The following is a 26980-nucleotide window of genomic DNA, read 5'->3' as shown; positions in this document are numbered from 1 at the left end:
CACAACTTCAGGCTAAAGGGACGATCCTTTAAAACAGAGATGAGGAGGAATTTCTTCAGCCAGAGAGTGGTGAATCTGTGGAACTCTTTACCGCAGAAGGCTGTGGAGGCCAGGTCATTGAGTGTCTTTAAGACCGAGATAGATAGGTTCTTGATGAATAAGAGGATCAGGGGTTATGGGGTAAAGGCAGGAGAATGGGGATGAGAAAAATATCAGCCATGATTGAATGGCGGAGCAGACTCGATGGGCCGAGTGGCCTAATTCTGCTCCTATGTCTTATGATCTTATGGTCAATTGCATCTAACAATCTTAGTTTAGGGCTACAAAGAGATATTTTGTGTTCCTTGGAATGGAAGAAGTTCCTTAGGAGAGATTATCCAATGGTCAGCAAATCTGAAAAGATTATAGAATTCACCTTATCTACTATGTTTGTGCATTGTTCAAAGTTCTCATGTTCTTTGGTGCTTGTATTTATTTAGGCATATTATCAAGAAAAGAGAAAACAAAGAAATCGATGGCTGAGAGGAGTGAGAACTGAAACAAAGGAAGCCGTACCACAGTTAGATTCCAAAGGTATTTGATTTATTATATTGTGACCTTTGGCAGCTGGTGCAAACGTTCAAATAATTGCTAATATGTTTATTAATATGTGTATCTATAAAATATGTTCTTCTAAAGAATGCATTCATCACACAATGTAGAGTTGAATTGTGTTCACTAGAAATTATCACAGGACAGACCCTCCAGAGGTTGTGGCACTGTGGTCTGCAGTCAGCGGGGAGTTGTCCTGGGAATCCTCAACATTGACTCTGAACCCCATGAAGCCTTATGACATCTGGTCAAACATGGGCATGGAAACCTCCGCAACTCCTCAGATGATGCATCAGTACTGCTTCATGTTGAACACCAACTGGAAAAAACACTGATGGTGGCAAGGGCACAGAATGTCATCTGAGTGGGGGACTTCAATGTCCACCCTCAAGAGTGACTCAGTAGCAGCACTACAGACCGTACTGGCTGTGTCCTAATGGACATCGCAACAGGTGGTGAGGGAACCAACGAGATAGAAAAAAAAACAACTTGACATAGGCCTCACTGATCTACCTGCCACAGATGCAGCTATCCATGGCAGTGTAGGCAGGACTGACCACTGCATAAGCTTTGTGAAGACAAAGTCCCATCTTGACATTGCGGATACTCTCCATCGCATTGTGTGGCATTCCCACCGTCCTAAATGGGATAGATTTCAAACAGATCTGGCAACTTAAAACTGGGCAGAATCGGGAGGGGGAGATGGGGGGGCGGGTGAGGGGTGGATGTTAATGATGTGGGGGGGCAGGACATGGGTGATGGGGGAAGGAAATGAAGGGGGAACTGCTTGAAAACCTAATGATCACCATCTTTCCATAAACAAAAGTGATCGTAGTCTGGTGTTGGACGGACACAGATGTTGCATGTGAGTGGGTGGGTGGAGATGCTGGTCAGTGCGGGTGGACAACTGGAAGGGAACCCCAGCAGGCAGCACAGAAAAAGCTCGGGACAGTCGGCGGAGTGTGATGGTTGGAGGGTCTGCGTGCGTGGGGGGAGTGCTTACATGAGGCTATGAAAGTCTCTGCCACAGACGCTTCTCCCTCCAGAATCACTTGTGGTGTGACTGTGTAGCTGAAATGTGAGTTTTGAGGGGATTGCGAGTTCTTGCAAAGCTGACTGAACTGAACGATGAAAATCAACATTATTTAGTGCGTATGTGAATATATTTCCATAATACATTTGATTTATTACTGTCACATGTATTAGTATACAGTGAAAAGTATTGTTGCTTGCGCGCTATACAGACAAAGCATACCGTTATTAGAGAAGGAAACGAGAGAGTGCAGGATATGGTGTTTAAGTGATAGCAAGGGTGCAGAGAAAGATCAACTTAATGCAAGGTAAGTCCATCCAAAGGTCTGATGGCAGCAGGGAAGAAGCTGTTTTTGTGTTGGTTGGTATGTGACCTCAAACTTTTGTATCTTTTTCCCGATGGAAGAAGGTGGAAGAACGAATGTCCGGGATGATTGGGGTCCTTAATTGTGCTGGATGCTTTGTCGAGGTAGCGGGAAGTGTAGATAGAGTCAATGGATGGGAGACTGATTTGCGAGATGGATTGGGCTACATTCACGACTTTTTGTAGTTTCTTGCGGTCTTGGGCAGAGCAGGAGCCATACCAAGCTGTGATACAACCAGAAAGAATGCTTTCTATGGTGCATCTGTAAAAGTTGGTGAGAGTCGTAGCTGACATGCCAAATTTCCTTAGTCTTCTGAGAAAGTAGAGGCATTGGTGGGCTTTTTTAACTATAGTGTCGGCATGGGGGGACCAGAACAGATTGTTGGTGATCTGGACACCTAAAAACTTGAGGCTCTCGACCCTTTCTACTTCGTCCCTGTTGATGTAGACAGGGACATGTTCTCCTCCACGCTTCCTGAAGTCGATGACAATCTCCTTCGTTCTGTTGATGTTGAGGGAGAGATTATTGTTGCTGCACCAGTTCACCAGATTCTCTAACTCATTCCTGTACTCTGTCGTCAGCAAACTTGAAAATTGAGTTGGAGGGGAATTGGGCCACACAGTCATAGGTGTATAAGGAGTATAGTAGAGGGCTGAGTACACACTGGTGGGGCACTGGTGTTGAGGATGATCGTGGAGGTGGTGTTGCCTATCCTTACTGATTGTGGTCTGTGGGTTAGGAAGTTCAGGATCCAGTCGTAGAGAGAGGAGATGAGCCCCAGGCCACAGAGCTTGGAGATGAGTTTTGTAGGAATAATGGTGCTGAAGGTTGAGCTGTAGTCAATAAATAGGAGTCTGACATAGGTGTCTTTGTTATCTAGGTGCTCCAGGGTTGAGTGCAGGACCAGGGAGGTGGCGTTAGTGCAGCCACTTGTGCTCAAATGTCTTTATTTTTCCAGCTCTATGTGAAGGGTACGGCTGATGGTAAATCCCAGAAGGGATTGAAACAATTACCCTGAACTGTGTTTGCAATTTGTATGGTATGAGGAGAGGTTTAAAATCCAGAAATGATGGCCGCAACTACTTGTGATAATTTTATATCAAAGTATATGTTTATTAATAAATAGGAAGCAAAACAACAAAGTCAAATTGAAGTGCAGTTAAATAAGACAACAATTTCACACAGTGTCAATACTTTAACAGTTCCAACCAATCTTAATTTCACTACTTTCAGAGCTAACTCTCCCCGGTCTGTTCCACAGCACCTTATAGATTTTAAGATCTATAAAAATCTAGTAACTTTTACCAGGCAGTGCCTTCACATCAGTTGGGGTTGTTTCTGAGGTTAACAAACAGTTTGCTTTTCAAATCTGACTTCATTCACACTGTTTGCTGGGAGTTTAAACAATTATTCCTGCGAGAGTATGTTGCAGTCTTTAATATTCCAATTATTTTGAAATTTTCAACATTTAAATATTGTTAACACATTCCTCTTGGTTATAAAAGTGGTAAGTTTCTGCCACTCTGTTCCAATGCTCTCCTGAATTCCAATCTTCCACTCTCCATAAATGTAACGCTCATTGAAAATTCTTCTGACAGCATTCTAACTTGCTCCAAGTCCCGTTCATCCATCAGTCCTCTGACCTACATTTGCCTCCCGGTCACCAATGCCCCCATTTAAAAATTTTGCATCCTTGTGTTCATGTCACTCCGTTGCCTCACCCCTCCCTATCTCTGTAACATCTTCAGGTTCTACAATCCTTCTTTCACTCTGCATTCCTCCTACCCTGGCCACTTGTTTCCCACTTCTTGCACCCCACCTTTAGTGGTTGTGTCGTTTAACTCCTCTAGGCTTTGAGCTCCAGAATTCTCTCCTTGAACGTGTCCCCTCTCGTCATGTCTCTCCTCCTTTAAGACACTGTTTAAAATCAATTGCTTTCACTCACATTTTAGAGTAGGATTCCATTATTCAGGTTGTGAGGATAGTGTGGGAAATGTGAACCATCAGATTCCTAATCAAGCTTAGTAAAATAAAAAGGATTAAACTGGAAATGTAAGGACGAAAAATGTGCTGGATAGGGCGGCACGGTAGCACAGTGGTTAGCACTGCTGCTTCACAGCTCCAGGGTCCCGGGTTCGATTCCCGGCTCGGGTCACTGTCTGTGTGGAGTTTGCACATTCTCCTCGTGTCTGCGTGGGTTTCCTCTGGGTGCTCCGGTTTCCTCCCACAGTCCAAAGATGTGCGGGTTAGGTTGATTGGCCAGGTTAAAAATTGCCCCTTAGAGCCCTGGGATGCGTAGGTTAGAGGGATTAGTGGGTAAATATGTGGGGGTAGGGCCTGGGTGGGATTGTGGTCGGTGCAGACTCGATGGGCCAAATGGCCTCCTTCTGCACTGTAGGGTTTCTATGAATTCTAAATAACACACCAAGTCAGTCAGCATCTATAAAAAGAAAAGACTGCTATGAAGTTTCAATTCCAATAACTAATGCTACGAGAGGACACAGGTTTAAAGTGCTGGGGAGTAGGTACAGAGGAGATGTCAGGGGTAGGTTTTTCACTCAGAGGGTGGTGGGTGAGTGGAATCGGCTGCCGTCAGTGGTGGTGGAGGCAAACTCGATAGGGTCTTTTAAGAGACTTCTGGATGAGTACATGGGACTTAATAGGATTGAGGATTATAGGTAGGCCTATATATAAGCCTAGGTAGGTAGGGACATGACCGGCGCAACTTGTGGGCCGAAGGGCCTGTTTGTGCTGTATTTTTTCTATGTTCTATGTCTTCCTTTCAGAAAACAGCTTAAAGCACATGCAGAATAGAACACCAAGTCCGATGAAGGTTTTAAATTGATATATCCTGATTTCAAATCTCATGGGACCCATGTTCTAAGTTTTTTTGGAAAACTATACTGTGAGAGTTGTAGCAAGATTGAGGCATGTCTTGCCGAATTTGGCACTTTGGTGATGCAATCTTTAGGATGCTAACACGTTTCCTGCATACTGTTTACTTATCGTGAAACAATGGTCCGAATTTTTAATCCCCAATCCATTAATCAAAATGAGAAAATGCTTTCACTGGCCTCACGTAAAGTTCTAATCTTTAGCCTGGAAAGTATCAAATCCTTCCACCAACCTCAGCAGCTGGTTTTCTGGACATGTTTGTTGGTCACACGAAAAATAGGTTGGTCAGATGGCTTGCTGTTTGTATCATATATTGCTACCATCTAACTGGCAGATATACGAAAGGATCAATCAGTGAAAGGCTGATTCATTGCCTTTTTCCTGGGTATCCATGGTTTAGGTGCAAAGTAACCACAAGGAGTAATGTACTACCTCTGTAAATGTTTTTTGAACTGCAACCATATAAAGCACTTCATCTGCCTGGGCATCTTTTCCCCACTACAAACTCCTTCCTTCTCCTTATGGTTACTTTATGATTATCTCAGTGGTGTGTGGAGAATCGATTTGCAGAATAAAAAGATTGCCTACCTTTCTTTAAGCAGCATTCTCCATACACCAAGCTCCCACCTGGCCAATCCTTCTGGCCTTGTACTCAGTGTAAATAATTGATGTCTCAGTAAATGGCTTAAGGCAAAAATAAAATGATGCACCAAGGCAGAGTTCATACCTGTATACTGCGCTGACCCAGGCTGGGTCACACACAGACACCTCTGACACAATGCCACAGAACATCAAAGGAGATTTTGTGTGTTTTTTATTTTGCCTCCTCCGGCAGTGTGTGGAGAATTTACCTTTGGGGTGGGGGAGGGGCGGTGGATGAGAGGCAAACTTACAAGGTAGGTAACCTTTCTGTGGCGCATGCTCTACATATTTATAAACAGCAGAAACACTAGTTTGGGTTGAATCATATTGCAATGCATTCAGATACCACATCTTAAATATTGTTTTGAGGAGCTGATGTGTCTAATTTGTGAATTTGAGTTTATGCAGTGTGTGCAGAAAAAGCTGAATGATTTCAGACTATACAGAAATATAAGCACAACGTAACACACTTGCAGGACTCACTTATACACAATATATCCACTCCATGCAGTTGGACTGACAAATAGCAGGTGGAATTTTACCATGAAAAATGGGATATTTTTTCATATATTAGTCTAAAGAGATGTACTTTAATATGCAGTGGGTGTAGGGAGAGTTTGAAAGAGAATTTTGAGTGATAGATTAATTAGTCTCTGGAAAATGTGGAGATGCGATTGAGGAAATGAATAGAATGTTGGTTCAGTATTTATGCCTAAAACAGGAAAGCTACCCGAGGTTACACTGGACTCGACAACATACTACTAGTCAGTTCACATCTGGGTTATTGTGCTCACATCTCGTTACCACACCAGCGAAACAGAGAAACAAACTTTGGAAACTGCGCCACGAGGATGAACAGCACTAATACCAATTGTAAAGAACAGGTTATAGAAACTAGAACTATTAAGGAAAAGGTTATTGAGAAGTCCCTTATTGAGGTATGAAAAATAGCAGATGGTAAAGGTCGATAAACTTCAAATTAAGCTGGAAAACAAAGGCCCAAAAGAAAGATGCTTAAATGAATGGGAAATATTATGACTGCATTTTGTGAAATTGTTAATTGCTATTGTCAGATAGAGGTCTAAATGTGTTTTAAATCATTGAGATTTTAGGGTGTAGATTTTTTAGCTTTGCCCTTTTCTGTTTTTATCTCCTGGTCATTGATTCCACTGTGGCTGTGGTTCCACAGATGTCAGTACCTTGAGTTGGTCATTATTCATGTACAAACATGCACCAGATTTCCTCCTGTCACTGGGGAACATGTTGCTGTGGAGAAAGGCAGAGCTGTGACTGGTGACAGGATTTTTGGGGTAAGAATTAGTTTTAAGTACTTTTCCGCGGGTGTTATTTATTTATTTAATTTAGTTTTAAATTTTGGCGCGCAACCGGCAGTGGCCGCGGGGTTTACTGGGAAGGGTCAAAAGTTCTATATAAGTCAGTTAGTTGGGAGGTTAGTCCTCTTGTTGCTGTGGAGAAAGGCAGAGCTGTGACTGGTGACAGGATTTTTGGGGTAAGAATTAGTTTTAAGTACTTTTCCGCGGGTGTTATTTATTTATTTAATTTAGTTTTAAATTTTGGCGCGCAACCGGCAGTGGCCGCGGGGTTTACTGGGAAGGGTCTCTTGAGGTTTTTTTTTAGTGCACAGGAGGTTTAAAAGGCAGGTCCCACTGTCTAGCGTGCAGCGTTGGGAGCGGGCAGCGGAGTGAGACGGAGCTGAGTGAGAACTGAGGGGCTTTGGCTCATCGGGCTTAGGCAGAAAGGGCGAGCAGGGGTGAGTTTCTTATTTTTAAAAAATTTTATTTATAAGTTACTTTTCTCCGGGTACCTTGGTAGAAATAATTTGGAACAGAGAGGAATAATCTTCATTCACTTTTTTCCCTGTGTTTAAAAGGGCAATTATGACTGTCAGGCCAGTATGTTGTTCCCAATGTAGGATGTGGGAGGTCCTGGAGGCTCCTAGCCTCCCGGACGACCATATCTGTGCTGGGTGTGTTGAGCTGCGGTTCCTAAGGGACCATGTTAGGGAACTGGAATTGCAGCTCGAGGACCTTCGCCGGGTTAGGGATAGTGAGGAGGTCATTGACAGGAGCTATCGGCAGGTGGTCACACCGGGACCACGGGAGGAGGGTAACTGGGTAACAGTGAGGAAGGAGAAAGCTCGGGTGATGGTGAGCACCCCGGTGGATGTGCCCCTTAATAATAAGTACTCCTGTCTGAGTACTACTGGGGTGGACAGCCCACCTGGGGGAAGCAGCGGTGGCAGTGTCTCTGGAGCTGAGCCTGGCCCAGTAGTGCAAAGGGGTAAGGAAAGGAGGGTAGTGCTAATTGGGGACTCTACGGTGAGAGGGTCAGATAGGCGTTTTTGCGGACACAGACGGGACTCTCGGATGGTGGTTTGCCTCCCTGGTGCAGGGGTCCGGGATGTCTCTGGTCGAGTCCCAGAAATCCTGAAGGGGGAGGGAGAGGAGCCCAAGGTCGTGATGCATATAGGTACTGCTGACATCGGTAGGAAGAGGGAAGGGGTCATGAAAAGAGAATATAGGGAGTTGGGTAGACAGCTGAGAAAGAGGAATGCAAAGGTAGTAATCTCGGGATTGCTGCCTGTGCCGCGGGAGAGTGAGAACAGGAATCGGTGGAGAATTAATGCGTGGCTGAGGGACTGGAGCAAGGGACAAGGATTTGGGTACTTGGATCATTGGGACCTCTTTAGGGGCAGGTGTGACCTGTTTAAAAAAGACGGGTGGCACTTGAATCCCAGGGGGACCAATATCCTGGCGGGAAGGTTGGCTAAGGCTACTGGAGAGACTTTAAACTAGAAAGGTTGGGGGGAGGGAATCGAAATGAGGGGACTGAGAGCGAGGAGGTTAGCTCGCAAATAGATAAGGAATGTAGACAGGGTAAGAGGGAGGTTAGACGAGTGAGGGAGAAGGGAAGTGCTCAGGCTGAAGGTCTGAGATGTGTCTATTTTAATGCCAGGAGTGTAGTGAATAAAGTGGATGAGCTTGGAGCGTGGATTGCTGCTTCGAATTGTGATGTGGTGGCCATTACGGAGACTTGGATGTCTCAGGGACAGGACTGGGTGCTTCAGGTGCCAGGTTTTAGATGTTTCAGGAAGGACAGGGAGGGAGGCAAGAGAGGGGGGGGAGTGGCACTGTTGATCAGGGATAGTGTCACGGCTGTAGAGAAGGTGGACGCCGTGGAGGGACTGACTACGGAATCTCTGTGGGTGGAGGTTAGGAATAGGAAGGGGTCGGTAACTTTGCTGGGTGTTTTCTATAGGCCGCCCAATAGTAACAGAGATGTTGAGGAGCAGATGGGGAAACAGATCCTGGAGAGATGTAGGAATAACAGAGTTGTCGTGATGGGAGATTTTAATTTCCCAAACATAGATTGGAATATCCCTAGGGCTAGGGGTTTGGATGGAGAGGAGTTTGTTAGGTGTGTCCAGGAGAGTTTCCTGACACAGTATGTGGATAAGCCTACTAGAGGAGAGGCTGTTCTTGATCTGGTGCTGGCTAATGAACCTGGACAGGTGGAGGATCTCTCGGTGGGTGAACATCTTGGGGATAGCGATCATAATTCTATCTCCTTCACGATAGCATTGGAAAGAGATAGGGTCAGGCAGGCTAGGAAAGTGTTTCTCTGGAGTAAAGGGAAATACAGTGTCATCAGGGAGGAAATTAGACGGGTAAATTGGAAGGAGGCATTCTTGGGGAAAAGTACCGAAGGAAAGTGGAGGATTTTCAAGGAATGTTTGTCTGGAGCTCTGCATGACAACGTTCCGATGAGACAGGGGGGTGTTGGTAGGGTACGGGAACCGTGGTGCACGAAGGTTGTGATGAACCTGGTAAATAAGAAAAGAGAGGCGTACAGAAGGTTCAGAGAGCTAGGAGGTGTTAAGGATTTAGAGGAGTATACGCGATGTAGGAAGGAGCTTAAGAAGGAAATTAGGAGAGCGAGAAGGGGTCATGAGAAGACCTTGGCGGGTAAGATTAAGGAGAATCCCAAGGCTTTCTACAAATATGTCAAGAGTAAAAGGATGAGATGTGAAGGCATAGGACCCTTAAAAGGTGAAGGGGGAAAAGTTTGTGCGGAACCGTTAGAAATGGCGGAGGTGCTTAATGAATACTTTACCTCGGTATTCACGGTGGAAAGGGATCTGGGTGGTTGTACTGCTGGATTGCGGAGGACAGAAAGGATCGAGCATGTGGACATAAAGAAAGAGGATGTGTTGGAACTATTGAATGGCATCAAGGTTGGTAAGTCGCCGGGACCGGATGGGATGTACCCCAGGTTACTGTGGGAGGCGAGGGAGGAGATTGCGGAGCCTTTGGCGATGATCTTTGCATCGTCGATGGAGACGGGAGAGGTTCCGGAGGATTGGAGGATTGCGGATGTGGTCCCTATATTCAAGAAAGGGAACAGGGACAGCCCGGGAAATTACCGACCGGTGAGTCTAACCTCAGTGGTTGGTAAGTTGATGGAGAGGATCCTGAGAGACAGGATTTATGATCATCTAGAGAAGTTTTAGTATGATCAAAAGTAGTCAGCACGGCTTTGTCAGGGGCAGGTCGTGCCTTACGAGCCTGGTTGAGTTCTTTGAAAATGTGACCAAGCACATTGACGAAGGAAGAGCGGTGGATGTGGTCTATATGGACTTCAGCAAAGCGTTCGATAAGGTCCCCCATGCAAGGCTTCTTGAGAAAGTGAGAGGGCATGGGATCCAAGGGGCTGTTGCCTTGTGGATCCAGAACTGGCTTGCCTGCAGAAGGCAGAGAGTGGCTGTGGAGGGGTCTTTCTCTGCATGGAGGTCAGTGACCAGTGGAGTGCCCCAGGGATCTGTTCTGGGACCCTTGCTGTTTGTCATTTTCATAAATGACCTGGATGAGGAAGTGGAGGGATGGGTTGGTAAGTTTGCTGACGACACCAAGGTAGGTGGTGTTGTGGATAGTTTGGAGGGATGTCAGAAGTTGCAGCGAGACATAGATAGAATGCAAGACTGGGCGGAGAAGTGGCAGATGGACTTCAACCCGGATAAGTGTGTAGTGATCCATTTTGGCAGATCCAATGGGATGGAGCAGCAGTATAAAATGAAGGGTACCATTCTTAGCAGTGTAGAGGATCAGAAGGACCTTGGGGTCCGGGTCCATAGGACTCTTAAATCGGCCTCGCAGGTGGAGGATGCGGTCAAGAAGGCGTATGGCGTACTAGCCTTCATTAATCGAGGGATTGAGTTTAGGAGTCGGGAGATAATGCTGCAGCTTTATAGGACCCTGGTTAGACCCCACTTGGAGTACTGCGCGCAGTTCTGGTCACCTCATTACAGGAAAGATGTTGAAGCCATTGAAAGGGTGCAGAGGAGATTTACAAGGATGTTGCCTGGATTGGGGGGCATGCCTTATGAGGATAGGTTGAGGGAGCTTGGTCTCTTCTCCCTGGAGAGACGAAGGATGAGAGGTGACCTGATAGAGGTTTACAAGATGTTGAGGGGTCTGGATAGGGTGGACTCTCAGAGGCTATTTCCAAGGGCTGAAATGGTTGCTACGAGAGGACACAGGTTTAAGGTGCTGGGGGGTAGGTACAGGGGGGATGTCAGGGGTAAGTTTTTCACTCAGAGGGTGGTGGGTGAGTGGAATCGGCTGACGTCGGTGGTGGTGGAGGCAAACTCGTTGGGGTCTTTTAAGAGACTTCTGGATGAGTACATGGGATTTAATGGGATTGAGGGCTATAGATAGGCCTAGAGGTGGGGATGTGATCGGCGCAACTTGTGGGCCGAAGGGCCTGTTTGTGCTGTGACTTTCTATGTTCTATGTTCTATGTGGTGGGGAGTAGAACAAGCACCCCATACAAGATGACAGTCGTGCTGAGATGGAACACACGGCACCACACACTTAATATCAATAAAATGCTGGATTACTCTGTCCTGAGAGGCATTTTTCAATAATGCAGATTAGAGTAGCTTGGTAGCTAAAAGTCGTAACCTTCACTAGATTGGCAAATAACTGTGCAGAAGCGTGGGGTTTGGGTGTTGGTGGAAAAACTGGTGTGAAAATGGAATAAGAAAGAATCCGCCCTGAAGAAGTACCCTTGTGGAATTAATTAATTCAATGAAACATGTCACACTGATTTACATTGAATTACCAGTGTTTTTTTTTACATTTCAAACTGGTGATCACCTCCAATACTGGCAGCTCACATTTTATACTCGACATCTAGGTGCCCACTGCCACCCTCCCCTGTTTTTGGAAGGATATTTTGGGCTTTAAAGACTATCTTCCATGCCGCTATCTGTGATAACTCTTTTACTGTGGATGTTTCAGGCACTCATTGAATACATTAGCTATTACAAGCTGTTTTAACACTATTGTTGATTATCCTGTTCTTTGGGAAGATAAGTTCTCTTGACACCTGGTTCAGAATTATCTTCTATCACTCATTGTTGCTGTCTGCTTCTCTTGGCTTGCTGGCATCTCCACATCATTCCCTTGGCTGCTCAGTGATGTAGCTACTCTGCAGGGCTAAGTTGTTGAATGACACCTGGGGCGGCTACAGTAACACTCTCTTTAATTGGCCAGGCATATGTACCATTGTTCAAGGAAAGCTGTAGTCTATTCCTTCAAGATCCTGGTAGCAGCAAAGGCTTCATTGCATTGCATTTTAAGTAGCTCAGTGACAGCCAAGTTTCTCTCTGCCCTGGTGGCAAGGTAGTTTATAGAAGCAAGTAGTATACTAGAATATATGCACCTAGATTAATAGAATCTAATTCATTTGAAGTTATGCCATGGCATAATCCCTTACATTGCTCAAACCCCATTTAGAATAGCTTCAATTTTGGTAACAGAAAGATCTACTTATGCTGCAAAGGATGCGTTAAAAAAAAGAGAATGTAAAGATCTCAAGTGCAAGGACTACAAAGACAAAGGAGAATGAGAGTATTTTAAATATTAAACTCAAAAGAAAACTGTCGAACAGCACCCACAATGAAGTCTGGAATTTTCACTCTTTGTGAATTGCAAGAGTCGCATAAATATGTTTTACAACAATAGCTAGTTTTACAATATTAACTAAACTCAATAATTGCTTGAATGCTCAGTTAAATGAGGAAAATCCTTGATTGTGTGGGTTTCCAAATGTCGGGCTTTGCCAGTTGTTAGACATGGAAATAGGAAGCCATGATCTTGTAGCTGCCAGCAGTTCACTGTCATCATTATACATTTCAAAAGCCTGCCATTCAGAGGTAGAAGAGATTAGCTTACAATGTCAACATCAAGAACAGAACCTTGCTATATTATTCTTTGAGTGCCCGTTCAATGATATATTAGAGACAACCTCTATTAGGATACAAACAGGCAGCAATATTGCTTTTGCATCTCTGTGGAATAGAACATTCAGTGATGTTGTATTTTGTAAAAATATTCTGGGAGGTCTGACCTCTTCTTTACCCTTTAGTGTAATGTAGAAACAAAGCATCAACCTCTATGCCAAAGTTAGCATTTGGAAGGTAAAATGATTGGGAAATGAGAGGTCTAACTTTGATTTAATATTTGGAATTGGAGAAAGTCAACTTGTTTCCTCGGTGAAAGAAGAATCAAAAATAAAAGTATTAAAAAGTAACTGAGTAGATATTTAAAGCATTAGAAAAGGCAGGAGAATGGGATTGAATAGATACTCTTTCTGAGAGGCTATACAGGCTAATTGACCACCTCCTCTATTGTCTATTTCTTGTGATTACATGAAATTTGGACAATATGTTTGGCAATAATTGTGGAGAAAACATAAATCTAAAGTTAATACATCTCAAACAAGGTTACCAAATATTCTCCCCTCCTCCCAATCTAAATAGAGGTCAATAAAAACAAGGAAACATCTTCAAGAAAGACCACAATGGATATTTTGTTGAAGTGTTCTAAAAATTACAAAGATAAGTAACAGCATGAGTGATTAACGAACCTATGAACTCCCAATTTGTTGGGATCATGGATTGTAGTCAATTGGAGTTAGATTGTATAACATGAATTTTGGACTGATGTCCTGGAGGTGAACATAGAAACTCAGAGCAGGATTAGGCCATTTGGCCCCTTGAACGGGACCAGGAATGTTAAAAAGATGACCCTATAGACTTTGTACCTTAATGCGCAGAGCATTCGCAATAAAGGGGATGAATTAATCGCGCAAATAGATGTGAACAGGTATGACATAGTTGGGATTACAGAGAAATGGCTGCAGGGTGACCAGGGATGGGAACTGAATATCCAGCAGGATTCAGTATTTATGACGGACAGACAAAATGGTAAAGGCGGTGGAGTTACATTGCTGGTTAAAGAGGAAATTAACTCAACAGTGAGGAAGGATATTAGATCCGACAATGTGGAATCTACATGGGTAGAGCTAAAAAACACTAAGGGGCAAAAAACATAAATAGGGGTTGTGTATAGGCACCCCAAATAGTGGTGAAGTTAGTAATTAAACAGGAAATTAGAGATGCATACAAAAAAGGAATATCTGTAATTATGGGTGATTTTAATCTGCGTATAGATTGGACAAATCAAATTAATCACAACGCTGTAGAGGAGAAATTCCTCGAGCGTATATGGGATTGTTTTCTGAACCAATACATTGAGGAACCAAATAGAGAGCAGGCCATTCTAGACTGGGTATTGTGTAATGAGAAAAGAATAATTAGTTGTGCAAACATCCAAGGAACATGCGAGTGGACTGCTGCAATTGTTTATTCCTGTCTGGCGCAAAAGTAAAATTGGAAAGATGGCCAAGCCATGGCTTATAAGGGAAATTAGAGCTAGTATAAGATCCAAGGGAGAGGCCTACAAATTGACCAAGAAAAACAATGGCTTGAGGATTGGGAGCAGTTTAGAATTCAACAAAGGAGGACTAAGGGTCTGGTTAAGAAGGGGAAAATAGAATATGAGAATAAGCCTGCAGGAAACATAAAAATTGACTGTAAAAGTCCCTTACAGTCAGAAACAGGGGAATTTATAATGGGGACCAAAGAAATGCTTGATCAACAAAGTACATACTTTGGTTCTGTCTTCACAGAGGAGGACACAAATAAAAATGGAGAAATGTTGGTGAACAGAGAGTTTAGTGAGAGGGAGGAACTGAAGGGGATCAGTATTAGTAGAGAAATTGTGTTGGGGAAATTGATGGGATTGAAGGCGTGATAATCTACATCCCAGGGTACTTAAGGAAGTGACCTGAGAAATAGTGGATACATTGATGTCACCTTCCAAAATTCTATAGACTCTAGAACAGTCCCTGCAGATTAGAGGGTAGCTAATGTAACCCCACTATTTAAAAAGGGAGAATAAAGGGAATTATAGATCAGTAAGCCTAAAGTCCATAGTAGGGAAAATTCTAGAATCCATTATCAAAGATTTTATAGCAAAACAATTGGAAAACAGTGGCAGGATTGGACAGAGTCAGCATGGATTTATGAAAGGGAAATTATGTTTGAAAAATCTGGAATTCATTAAAAATGTAATTATAGAGTTGATGAGGGGGAGTCAGAGGATGCGGTTTACTTGGACTTTCAGAAGACTGTTGTGAAGGTCCCACGTAAGAGATTAGTCTGTAAAATTAAACCACGTGATTGGGGGTAGTGTATTGAGATGGATAAAAAACTGGCTGGCAGATAGGAATCAAAGGGTAGGAATAAATGGGTCTTTTTCCGAATAGTAGGCAGTGACTAGTGGGGTACTGCAGGGATCAGTGCTGGGACCCCAGCTATTACACTATAAATATCAATGATTTAGATGAGAAAGCTAAATGTGATATCTCCAAATTTGCAAATAACACAAAGCTGGGCATGAACTGTGAGGAGGATGTAGAGTTCCTTCCTTGGACAAGTTGAGAGAGTGGAGAAAGGCATGACAGATGCCGTATAATTTGGATAAGTGTGAGGATAAGAGTGAGGTTATCCACTTTGGTAGCAAAAACAGGAAGGCAGATTATTATCTCAATGGCCATAAATTGAGAGAGGGGAGTGTGCTGTGGGACCTGGGTGTCCTTGTGCACCAGTCACTGAAGGTAAGCATGCAGGTGCAGCAGGCGGTAAAGAAGGCAAATGGCATGCTGGCCTTCATAGCAGGAGAATTCAAGTAGGTGAGCAGGGATGTTTTACTGCAATTATACAGGGCCTTGGTGAGGCTACATCTAGAATATTTTGTACAGTTTTAGTCTCCTTATCTGAGGAAAGATGTTCTTGCTCCAAAGGGAGTGCAGAGAAGGTTTACCTGACTGATTCCTCGGATGCCGGGACTGATATATGAGATTGAGTCGGTTAGGATTGTATTCGCTGGAGTTCAGAAGAGGGGGATCTCGAAGAAATGAATAAAATTCTAACAGGACTATACAGGGTAGATGCAAGAAGGGCGTTCGCGATAGTGGACGTATCCAGAACCGGGGTCACAGTCTGAGGATACAGGGTAGAGGACAGAGATGAAGAGAAATTTCTTCAACCAGAGAGTGGTCAGCCTACAGAATTTGCTACCACAAAAAGTCATTGAGGCCAAAGCATTGTTTTCAAGAATCGGTTAGAATCAGTTAGGGGTCGGCACAGTAGCACAGTTGTTAGCACTGCTGCTTCACAGCATCAGGGACCCGGGTTCGATTTCTGGCTTGGGTCACTCTCTGTGTGGAGTTTGCGCGTTTTCCCTGTGTCTGCGTGGGTTTCCTCGGGTGCTTCGGTTTCCTCCCACAGTCTGAAAGACGTGCTGGTTAGGTGCATTGACCCTAACAGGCGCCGTAGTGTGGCGACTGGGGGAAGTTCACAGTAACTTCATTGTAGTGTTAATGTCAGCCTTACTTATGACTAATAAATAAACTGTAACTTTAATAGCACTTGGGGTGAAGGGGATCAAAGGATATGGGGGGATGGCAGGATCATGCTCTTGAGTTGGATGATCAGCCATGGTCATAATAAATGATGGTAAGAAGTTTAACAACACCAGGTTAAAGTCCAACAGGTGTATTTGGTAGCAAAAGCCACACAAGCTTTCGGAGCTCGGAACAGGCTCGAAGGGCTGAATAGCCTCCTCTTGCTCCTACTTTTTATGTTTCTATAAAGCCTTTGTTACCTTTAGACTTAACTATTCCAACTCACTCTTGGCTGACCTCATATCTTCTACCCTCCATAGTCCTGAGTTAATTCAAACTCTGTCTCCTGTCAAAGCTCTGAAATGCACTCCTTTACCTCGCCACCTCTCATTCTTCCTTTAGGACACTCCTAACCACCATCACCTCCCCTCCTCCCCCTTTGTTTATCTGCCCTAATATCAACGATGTAACTCGGTGTCAACTTGTGTTTGATAACAGTCCTGTGAAGTGCCTCGTTTAACTACATCAAAAGATACTATTATAAATTCAAGTTGTTCTTGTTCTCAGACTATCAAAGTGAACTGTTAGACAAATGGTATGGGGTGGCATGGTGGCACAGTGGTTAGCACTGCTGCCTCACAGCACCAGGGATCCGGGTTCAATTCCCGGCTGGGGTCACTGTCTGTGTGGAGTTTGCACATTCTCCCTGTGTCTGCGTGGGTTTCTTCTGGGTGCTCCAGTTTCCTCCCACAGTCCAAAGATGAGCAGGTTAGGTGGATTGGCCATGCTAAATTGCCCCTTAGTGTCGGGGGGACTAACTAGGGTAAATGCATGGGGTTATGGGGATAGGGTCTGGGTCGGATTACAGTCAGTACAGACTTGATGGGCCGAATGGCCTCCTTCTACACTGTAAGATTTTATGATTCTATGAAATAACTTAGTATCTTTTGTTAATTCATGGATTTGTAATGATGATCTCTTGGGTTATATTGGAGATTATCTCCTACAGGTATTAGCAAATGCATAAATTACTGACTGAATGAATTACCTCTCTCTCACCAAACTATCAAAGAGGCCAGAAATAAAGTCATGAAGTCGAAATGATAATTGACAACACAAATGTAAACATTGTACGTCCAAATGAGTGGAAGATAGAGTAAATTCACAAATGAATAGCAGGTTACAAAGGGACAATAGTTGTGTCAAAATAATGATTTCTAATAATAAATTTAAAGTTAAGATCTGTATCTGACATTGCTGAGATTAATTCAGGATTAGATTTCCAAAATAATCGACAAGTTAACAGCATTAGATAGTCTATTGAATAGATTAAAGTCTATCTTATTGTAGTTAGCAAAGCTTTTATCATCCCATGAACTGGCATAAATCTGAATGAATTGCTTACATCTGCAGTGTTGCAATTAGTCTTCTGAGATATCAGACGATGCAGCTCTGTCAATTGATGCACTGTCCCGTTCTGGATTCATGGCTCGTGTGTTCACTTTCTGTGCTGGCGGTGTATCTGGACTTAAATCTCACTTTTGCTTTGATCTTGACAAAATTGTACATTTAAGTGCAACACGTTTTTCTCTGTCTCTATCTCAGACAGCCATGCAATCTTAACGCCTGCAACCCTCTCTACATTATTCTTCACGGAGACGGCTTTCTACACACACTAGATAAGGGACTCTTACTCCCAAAGTGCAATAAACACTGCATCACAAATTACTAACATTAAAAACTGAAATAACTTCAGTATCAGAAAGACACCATGTTAAATATCAATCTCATTTACACTTGTGGGAGAGCTCACCTGGTTTGGTATCAGTCATCTCACACAGCATTGTTGCTCTGCTTAAAAGCAAAACTACTGCGGATGCTGGAATCTGAAACCAAAAGAGAAAATGCTGAAAAATTTCAGCAGGTCTGGCAGCATCTATAAGGAGAGAAAAGAGCTGACGTTTTGAGTCCAGGCAACCCTTTGTCAAAGAGTCGTCCGGACTCGAAACGTTAGTTTTTTTCTCTCCTTATAGATGCTACCAGACCTGCTGAGATTTTCCAGCATTTTCTCCTCTTGTTGCTCTGCTTAATGACCTCCAACATAATGAAGCATTGAGTACTCTAGGTATTCATGATGTGGAGATGCCGGCGTTGGACTGGGGTAAACACAGTAAGAAGTTTAACAACACCAGGTTAAAGTCCAACAGGTTTATTTGGTAGCAAAAGCCACACAAGCTTTCGAAGCTCTAAGCCCCTTCTTCAGGTGAGTGGGAATTCTGTTCACAAACAGAGCTTATAAAGACACAGACTCAATTTACATGAATAATGGTTGGAATGCGAATACTTACAACTAATCAAGTCTTTAAGAAACAAAACAATGGGAGTGGAGAGAGCATCAAGACAGGCTAAAAAGATGTGTATTGTCTCCAGACAAGACAGCCAGTGAAACTCTGCAGGTCCACGCAACTGTGGGAGTTACAAATAGTGTGACATGAACCCAATATCCCGGTTGAGGCCGTCCTCGTGTGTGCGGAACTTGGCTATCAGTAACCCTTTACTGATAGCCAAGTTCCGCACACACGAGGACGGCCTCAACCGGGATATTGGGTTCATGTCACACTATTTGTAACTCCCACAGTTGCGTGGACCTGCAGAGTTTCACTGGCTGTCTTGTCTGGAGACAATACACATCTTTTTAGCCTGTCTTGATGCTCTCTCCACTCCCATTGTTTTGTTTCTTAAAGACTTGATTAGTTGTAAGTATTCGCATTCCAACCATTATTCATGTAAATTGAGTCTGTGTCTTTATAAGCTCTGTTTGTGAACAGAATTCCCACTCACCTGAAGAAGGGGCTTAGAGCTTCGAAAGCTTGTGTGGCTTTTGCTACCAAATAAACCTGTTGGACTTTAACCTGGTGTTGTTAAACTTGTTACTGTACTCTAGGTATGCCAGGAGGCACTTTTACTCTGTAGCTTCCCAAGATCTCACTGACAAAGGATGTCACAGAGATTCGGATAAGGCATGATATTTATTTCTGTTAACGAGCTATATCTGCGGCTCTACCTTGATGTGTATATTTTTCTTAATTGATAAGGAATATTTTGTTTATATTAGACTTCACACTTTGAATATTATCAACCCTTTTGATTTGCTACTATTCAGCATGATCACTATTCCATTTTGGCAACACGTCCCCAAGAGATATGTGGACCCTTGCAGAGAAGGGAGCCCCCACTTTCTGCCCACCAGCAGCCCATGCAGTGAATGCTGTGGACTGTTCGCTGTGCCCCTGCCTTACCCCACAGACTGAAAGATTGCAGCGAAAGCAGACTGAGGCCTTTATGTGGCAGATAACTGTTCACCTAAGGACCTCCACAGGCCTAAGGACAGGTGGGCTGCCTGATTCCTTACCCCCCACTTGCAGCCCCCTCTTTGCACCCCAGTAATAAGAGGAACAGGGAGGCTGGCTACATAGTTTAGTTTAAGAAAAAAATCAGCCCCATATCTCAGTGTAGAATCTTTGATTTTAAGAGAGAAGGAGAGACAATTTCTGATCTTTCTGTCCCTCAGTGTGTGTTGAGGATTAGCTTGCTCAGGTACAAAGTTGCTAGCCTGGATAAGAAATCCTCCTGATTAGGTGTGGAAGCTCATCATCTGTTTATCAAAGTACCCTTTTGAATTAAAGCAATTGTTGCACTTAAAGGGTTAACTAACTGCACCATTGATTGTGTGCAAGTGACACGCTATTGTCTGAAAATTAATGTGGTACGTGAGAATAGACTTTTTCTGGTTAATTCATCCAGTATTCCACCTAATGTGGAGTTTTATAGTAACTTCATTGCATTGTAAGCCTACTTGTGACACTAATAAATAAACTTAAACTTAACTAATGAGTCCAGCATTCTAGATTGCTTTGTGTATCTCTGGTAGTTAACTTTTTATAAACAGAATCTGACCTTGTTTCAGTGTCATCATTTAAATTAAAATCTCTCCCATGAATGTAGATAAAATTTCCAACTTATTACATTCTTGATGAGCTCGATACCACGAGTGGAACTTCCAATATCACAAATCCAGTAAATCTATATGCTAATTTTACCTTTTGTTTTAATATTTGCACCTGGGATGTTGGCATCACTGGTTAAGCCATTATTTATTGCCAATTGTTCACACGTGATGACAAATCCAAATCCATGAACTCTGTTCGTCTTCTGATTTCCGTTTCTGGAAGAAAGTCTAGCTGCCTCGGTGTTCCGTCAGCTTTCCCTCTCCAGCTTTCTGGATTTCATTTGGGCAGCGACGTTGCTATCATATCGCCCGAGTTCTCTGGGAGTTCACTGAGTGTGAGCATGAGTATCCTAATGTTCCAGGTTCTCAGCATTAATATTTATGCATCCTGGAGAATGTGACCTTTCTGGATGCAGTTATCCAATCAGGAGAGATCAGGCAGACTATGTTTAGGGCACCTTTCCCAGGCCCTTGCCCAACAAGGAATGAGCAGAGTGGATCCTAAAAAGGGCTGTCACAGTTACTATTGCTAAAGACATCCCTAACACATCCAAGTGCTGGATGACCATCTTGTAACTATTACCTTCGTGTCAGATCATGACTGGAAGCTTCTAGACAATGCAATCCTGCTGTTGCCACCATTTGTTGGTCACTGAGAGGCTGGGGAGATGTGCTCAGGAAGAAAGATGCCTGTGCGTGAGATCTATCCATGTGGGGAAAGTGTTGCACAACAGCACCCAAGGCTATATTGAGTTCAGGAGCTGAGTGACCCTGTGGAACCCAAACCGAGTGTCAGTGAGCCGATTATCATTGAGTAAGTGCTGGGTAGTAGAGCTGTCGTTAACCTTTTCCATCACTTTACTGATGATCAAGAGCAGATTGAAGGGGTGGAAATTGGCCGGTTTGGATTTGTCTTGTTTCTTGTATAGGGTTTGTCTTCTCATGGCTTCATTTTGCATTCCTGTACCAGGGGAACAGGAATGCAAAGAGAAGCCATGAGAAGAGAGTTCCCAGAAGGGTTTTTCACCTTCTCACATACATACCACCCCACCCCTTTACAACAGCACCCAAAAGTATGGTGTTGACCTCAGCACCCAGCTCCATGTCTCCATCACTTTTTTTGAGATCCCATTGCCTCTGTGCTGTAGGATTTCTTCTCCAGTGTTAGATAAGCAATTATTCTTTCCAGCTTTATTTCCTCTTGTGTCCACCAGAAACTTTACACTCGCCCGTATTTCATCTCCCGCCCTTCCAGAGTATCAGGCTGTAACTGGGCTGCTCTTATTGGTGGTGCCCTGCTTGATTGTGTTTTGAGCTTCCCACACTTTTATCCTGTCCATCAAAGACAGCTTATTTGCACCTATGTAACATTGCCCTCTTACGCTTCAAGACCCTTCTGACCATTCTCCTATCCTTCACAACTTTCAGCTTACAAGAAGTTTTGCTGTCCATATACTATTTGGAGTATGTATTGATTATCCATAGTAAGAAGTCTCACAACACCAGGTTAAAGTCCAACAGGTATATATGGTAGCACAAGCTTTCAGAGTGTTCCTCCTTCTTCAGGTGCGTGAAGAGTTCTCTTCACTCACCTGAAGAAGGAGGAACACTCCGAAAGTTTGTGCTACCAAATAAACCTGTTGAACTTTAACCTGGTGTTGTGAGACTTCTTATTGTGCCCACCCCAGTCCAATGCCGGCATCTCCACATCTTGATTATCCATCACAGCTAATCTCACATTGACTCCCAATTCCTCAGCATCTCAGTTTTAAAGTTTTTATCATTACATTTAAATCCATGCACAGAGTTACCCTTTTCCATCTCTGCAACTTTCAAAAGCCCTACAATTCTAATTTTACAATGCCTATTTCCCTCTGTCTTCAACCTCTTTGATAGCACTCCTATCACCCCCTGCTTTCCTGTCATCTGCCCATCCAGTGGAAGCTATGCCTTCAGCCACCTCAGTGCCACTCTGGAATACTCACCCCCCACCCTGTCCCCAAGCCTTTCTGCCTCTCCACATCCTTCTGCTCCTTAAAACTCACCTCTTTGACCTGGCTTCACCCCATTCCTTGTAATCTTTCCTCCTCAGGGCAGCAGTTCATTTTTTGGTTATGCCTCTGGGAATGACTTTGGGACCTTTTTCTTACATCAGAAGTGCCTTCCAAATACAAGTTGAAGCAAAGAGGGAGGGGCAGTTATTATCTCCAAATAATTTACGTTCAATCTTTGAAGTTATTGATTTTTTACTCTTCTCTGCTTTCACTTTACTTCAGCGTGCCTTTGTTTTATTCCTTTTCATATTGCTTCTCGAAATTCTTTTTCGACTGTGGAGAATGATGAGTCAATGCTAGAGAAAGATAATTTGTCATTGTATCTTTAGAGAGAGTTCGTTTGAAGTTCTGAGTCCTGGATTTTACATTGGCTATTATTAATCTTCGTTACTAGTAATTAGCAATACTTTCTCCGTTAAGCTGTTTAACATTTCTGTATTGGAAGTAACAAAATGTTTTATTTAAATGTGTTAATGACTGCAAATGATTTCATTCTCAAATTTTTATATCCTTTCACCTATAAGCATTTGCTTGGTTCTGCTATTAACTAATTACGTTTTGTACAGTTATGTTTCATTGTAATTGGTGTTCTGTCTCGCAATTTTCAATTAAGAAATGTCAACCCTTGCAGAAACAGGGTGGGGGGGAAAGTATTCGATATTAACAAGAGGCGCTGTTTTCTCTGTGTTTTAAACCATAGTGAGGAAGCAGAAGACAAGAACACTTGCCGTACCAAAGCAAAGTCTTTCCATCATTGCCTTACAGCAACGTCTAATATCACTGCAACAACACATTGCCGTGACTCAGAATGGAAAAAAGGTCGCCTTAAATACTGTCAATGAACTGAAGCAGAAAAATCAGAAATTAACAGCCCAATTGACTTTGGTTAACCAGAAACTCCAAGTCAACAGACAGACTATTCAGGTATGTTTCAAGTCAGTTGTGGGTTACATTTTTCCAACTGTATGAACTTACCTATTACAGTGTTGCTGGTCCAGCATGTTGTATGGTATTACACAAATGGAGCATGGTACTGTATAATAATTTACTCTGCTTCTGCAAATTAATAATATTACCTTTAAGTCATGTAATATATTACGCAGTATATAATATAAATTGAAATACTAATACAGCCTGCACTAAAACTGGATCCTGTTCAATCACTGGAAAAGTCTCAATGTTTTGGCTGTGTGACACGTCAGCCCTCAATACCATCGACTACAGGCACAGAAAGAGGGAGGTAAAGAAAGAACAAAAAGCAGGACTTTGATAGAGTGGGAGGCAGGAGAAAATACATTTCACAAGGGATGATGACGCAAGAGAAAACGAGGTGGTAACAGAGCAAGTAAAGAAACACCAAGAGCCAGAATCCTACCGCTTTCCCATCCCGCTGCACTGAACTGAGATTTGGCTGGCCACCAGATTCTCCGACCTCGCTGCAGCTGGAGCATGGGCGACAAGATCGCATCCAAGGTGTGTCTAGAGAAGATGTAAATGAGGAAGGAAAAAGAGAAAAAAAGGGGATAATGAAAGCAGCAACACAAAGGGGCTTGGAGGAGACTTGTGCACAAAACACAGGAATGAGGTGCAGCACCAGAATTGTGGCCCTTGTTTCAAGGAGGTTGGAGTATAAGAGGAAGGATGTCTTGCTGCAACTGTATAAGGCACTGGTGAGACCACATCCGGAACTGTGAGCAGTTTGGTCCCTTTATTTAAAGAAAGATATTATTTCATTGGTGGCAGTTCAGAGAACGTTCACTCGCATGATCCCTGGTGCGAAGGGATTGTCTAATGAGGAAAGATTAAACAGGTTGGGATTCTACACATTGGAATTTAGAAGAATAAAAGGTGATCTCATTGAAACATATAGGATTTTTAAGAGGCTTGACAGGGTGAATGCTGAGAGGATGTTTCCGCTCATGGGAGACTCTAGCACCAGAGGGCATAGATTCAATAAAGGAGTGCCAATTTAAGACTGAGATGAAGAGGAATTTCTTCTCTGAGGTTTGAGAGCCTTTGGATCTCCTTGCTGCAGAGAGCTGTGGGGGCAGAGTCCCTGTGTATATTTATGGCAGAGATAGATAGATTTTTGATCAGTAAGGGAATTGAGGGCTACGGAGAAAGGGTGAGAAGGTGGATGTGATGAATGTCGGATCAGCCACTATCTTATTGAATGGCAGAGCAGGCTTGAGGGGCCGGATGGCCTATTCCTGTTCCTGTTTCTTTTAGTTTTATGAATCTGATCTGAATTTGTTGAACCCACAAGGCTGTGAAGTGCCTCAAGAAAAGATGAAGTGCTGGTACTCAGACTTATGCTGAACTTCATTGGAACAGTGTGGTAGTTCAAGGGTAGTCAGGTCAGAGTTGGAATGGGGTGGAGACATAAAACGACAGGTGAAGGAGTCATGCTATCAGACTGAATGGAGGTGTTCCGCAAAGCAATAATCCAATTTGCAATGAGTCTCCCTAATTTAAAGGAGGGTGCGTTTTGAACAGTACATAAATGGAAAGAATTGCATCTAAGTTGCTGTTTCACCTGGGAGGAGTGTTGGGACAGTAAGAAGTCTCACAACACCAGGTTAAAGTCCAACAGGTTTATTTGGTAGCAAAAGCCACAAGCTTTCAGAGCACTGCTCCTTCGTCAGGTGAGTGGGAGTTCTGTTCACAAACAGGGCATATAAAGACACAAACTCAATTTACAAAATAATTGTTGGAATGCAAGTCTTTAAGGAGTGTTGGGGCCAGGGAAGAATGTGTTTTTATTGACTCTGGTTGAACACATGGCTAACCGGTTATTTTCCTTGCTAATGGCTGTGCCACTGTATGTGGGAATTCCAAGCTTAGATTTTGCGGGGTTTTGTTTAGTTTTATTTTAATACAGGGAATAAACAAGAATGAATGTTGAACTTCAAATGTGAATAGAGCTTTTTATGGCTTGTCTACATAACAACAGCCACTGAATTTAGTAATTCAAAGTAATCCATTCACCTGACCATAAATCTGAGATATATCATCATGTGCCACATAAATGTCAAGACTTTCTTTTATACAACCCTGATGTATTGCAATTGATGAAATTAAACATAAAATTGAAAAGAGTTACAATGATCCTGAAACAGATGAATTCCATTAGATCAGAATTCTGAGAAATAGCAGAAACAAGATGGACTGCAGTGTGAAGAGTGCATTTTCCTTAAATCTGGAACAGACTTTATGAAAACAGACCCCTGAGTAACCAGCTATTTATGTCAAAGTAGGTAAGAATTACTGTTGGTGCCAGCTCCAGGAGAAATTCCAGAGTGCTCGATCTGAGCCAATGCTGTGCTTCATCTTGTGGCCACTCTGGAAAATCACTTTGAATCACACTTCACTAATGTAGCAAGGCCGTTTAGCATTGAAAAATAAAAGTGTGCAGGAAAATCTTCACTCAATGCAATACTCCCAGTGATTTGTGATTTATTAGATTTAACGGGTGGCACAGTGGTTAGCCTCTCAGTGCCAAGGACCTGGGTCAATTTCGGACCTCTGGTGACCGTCCTCATGGACTTTGCATATTCTCCCCATATCAGTGTGGTTTCCTCTGGCTCCTCCAGTTTCATCCATTGACTTTGTCTACACTTCCCGCTGTCTCCGCAAAGCAGCCAGCATAATTAAGAACCCCACACACCCCGGACATTCTCCCACCTTCTCCCGTCAGGAAAAAGATACAAAAGTCTGAGATCACGTACCAACTGACCCAAGAACAGCTTCTTCCCTGCTGCCATCAGACTTTTGAATGGACCTACCTCACATTAAGTTGATCTTTCTCTACACCCTAGCTATGACTGTAACACTACATTCTGCACTCTCTCCTTTCCTTCTCTATGAACGGCATGCTTTGTATAGTGCGCAAGAAGCAATACTTTGCACTGTATGCCAATAGATGTGACAATAATAAATCAAATCAAAAGATCTGCAGGTTAGGTGGATTGGCCATGCTAAATTATTCCCCATGTCCCAAGATGTTTAGGTTAGTGGGATTCGCAGGGTAAATATGTGGGGTTATAGGGATAGGGTCTGGGTAAGATGCTCTGTCAGAGAGTCAGTGCAGGCTCGATGGGCTGAGTGGCCTGCTTCTGCACCATAGGGATTCTATAATTCTAACCATCTGTTATCTTTGTAGTGGTTATTCAAATTTATCAAATCCTTAGGTTTCATATGGTGTGGCCCATGACAGTCTTTTCAATATACAAGTAGAGCTTTTATCTTCAAAAGAAAATCCCCTGTGTGGCTCATTTTTCATGTATGAATTTGTCCAGTGAGAATTGCTATTGTTGAGCACACATTTTTATATACACATATATTAAAAAACACCCCTGTTGTCTATCTAGGGACAAACACCAGAGGTGGGAGCTATAAGCACTCACATCACATACTCATTGGAATTCATTCTGGGAGTGTGAGTAGAATATCTTTTTCAGGGATGTGTATTTTAGCACCAAACTATAAATTTGGGAGAACACAGAGCTATCATAGCCTTAAACAAAGTTGAATATGGTAAAACTTTTCAATAACAAAAA

The 26980-nt window shown here is 43.1% G+C and overlaps 1 protein-coding gene across 1 annotated transcript in view; it reads left to right on the top strand.

The window, feature by feature from the left end:
- cntln (centlein, centrosomal protein) overlaps positions 1 to 26980 on the top strand; it is a 420736-nt gene that overhangs the window by 260623 nt on the left and 133133 nt on the right. Inside the window, exons 18-19 of the mRNA XM_078215313.1 lie at positions 480 to 573; positions 23122 to 23345. Of these exons, the coding sequence (XP_078071439.1) occupies positions 480 to 573; positions 23122 to 23345 (318 nt within the window). The remainder of the gene's footprint in view (positions 1 to 479; positions 574 to 23121; positions 23346 to 26980) is intronic.

Source organism: Mustelus asterias, chromosome 6 (assembly GCF_964213995.1).
Source record: "Mustelus asterias chromosome 6, sMusAst1.hap1.1, whole genome shotgun sequence".
In the NCBI taxonomy this organism is placed as follows: domain Eukaryota; kingdom Metazoa; phylum Chordata; class Chondrichthyes; order Carcharhiniformes; family Triakidae; genus Mustelus; species Mustelus asterias.
The sequence above is the reverse complement of the archived record's forward strand: the minus strand, read 5'-3'. Positions and strand labels throughout refer to the sequence as shown.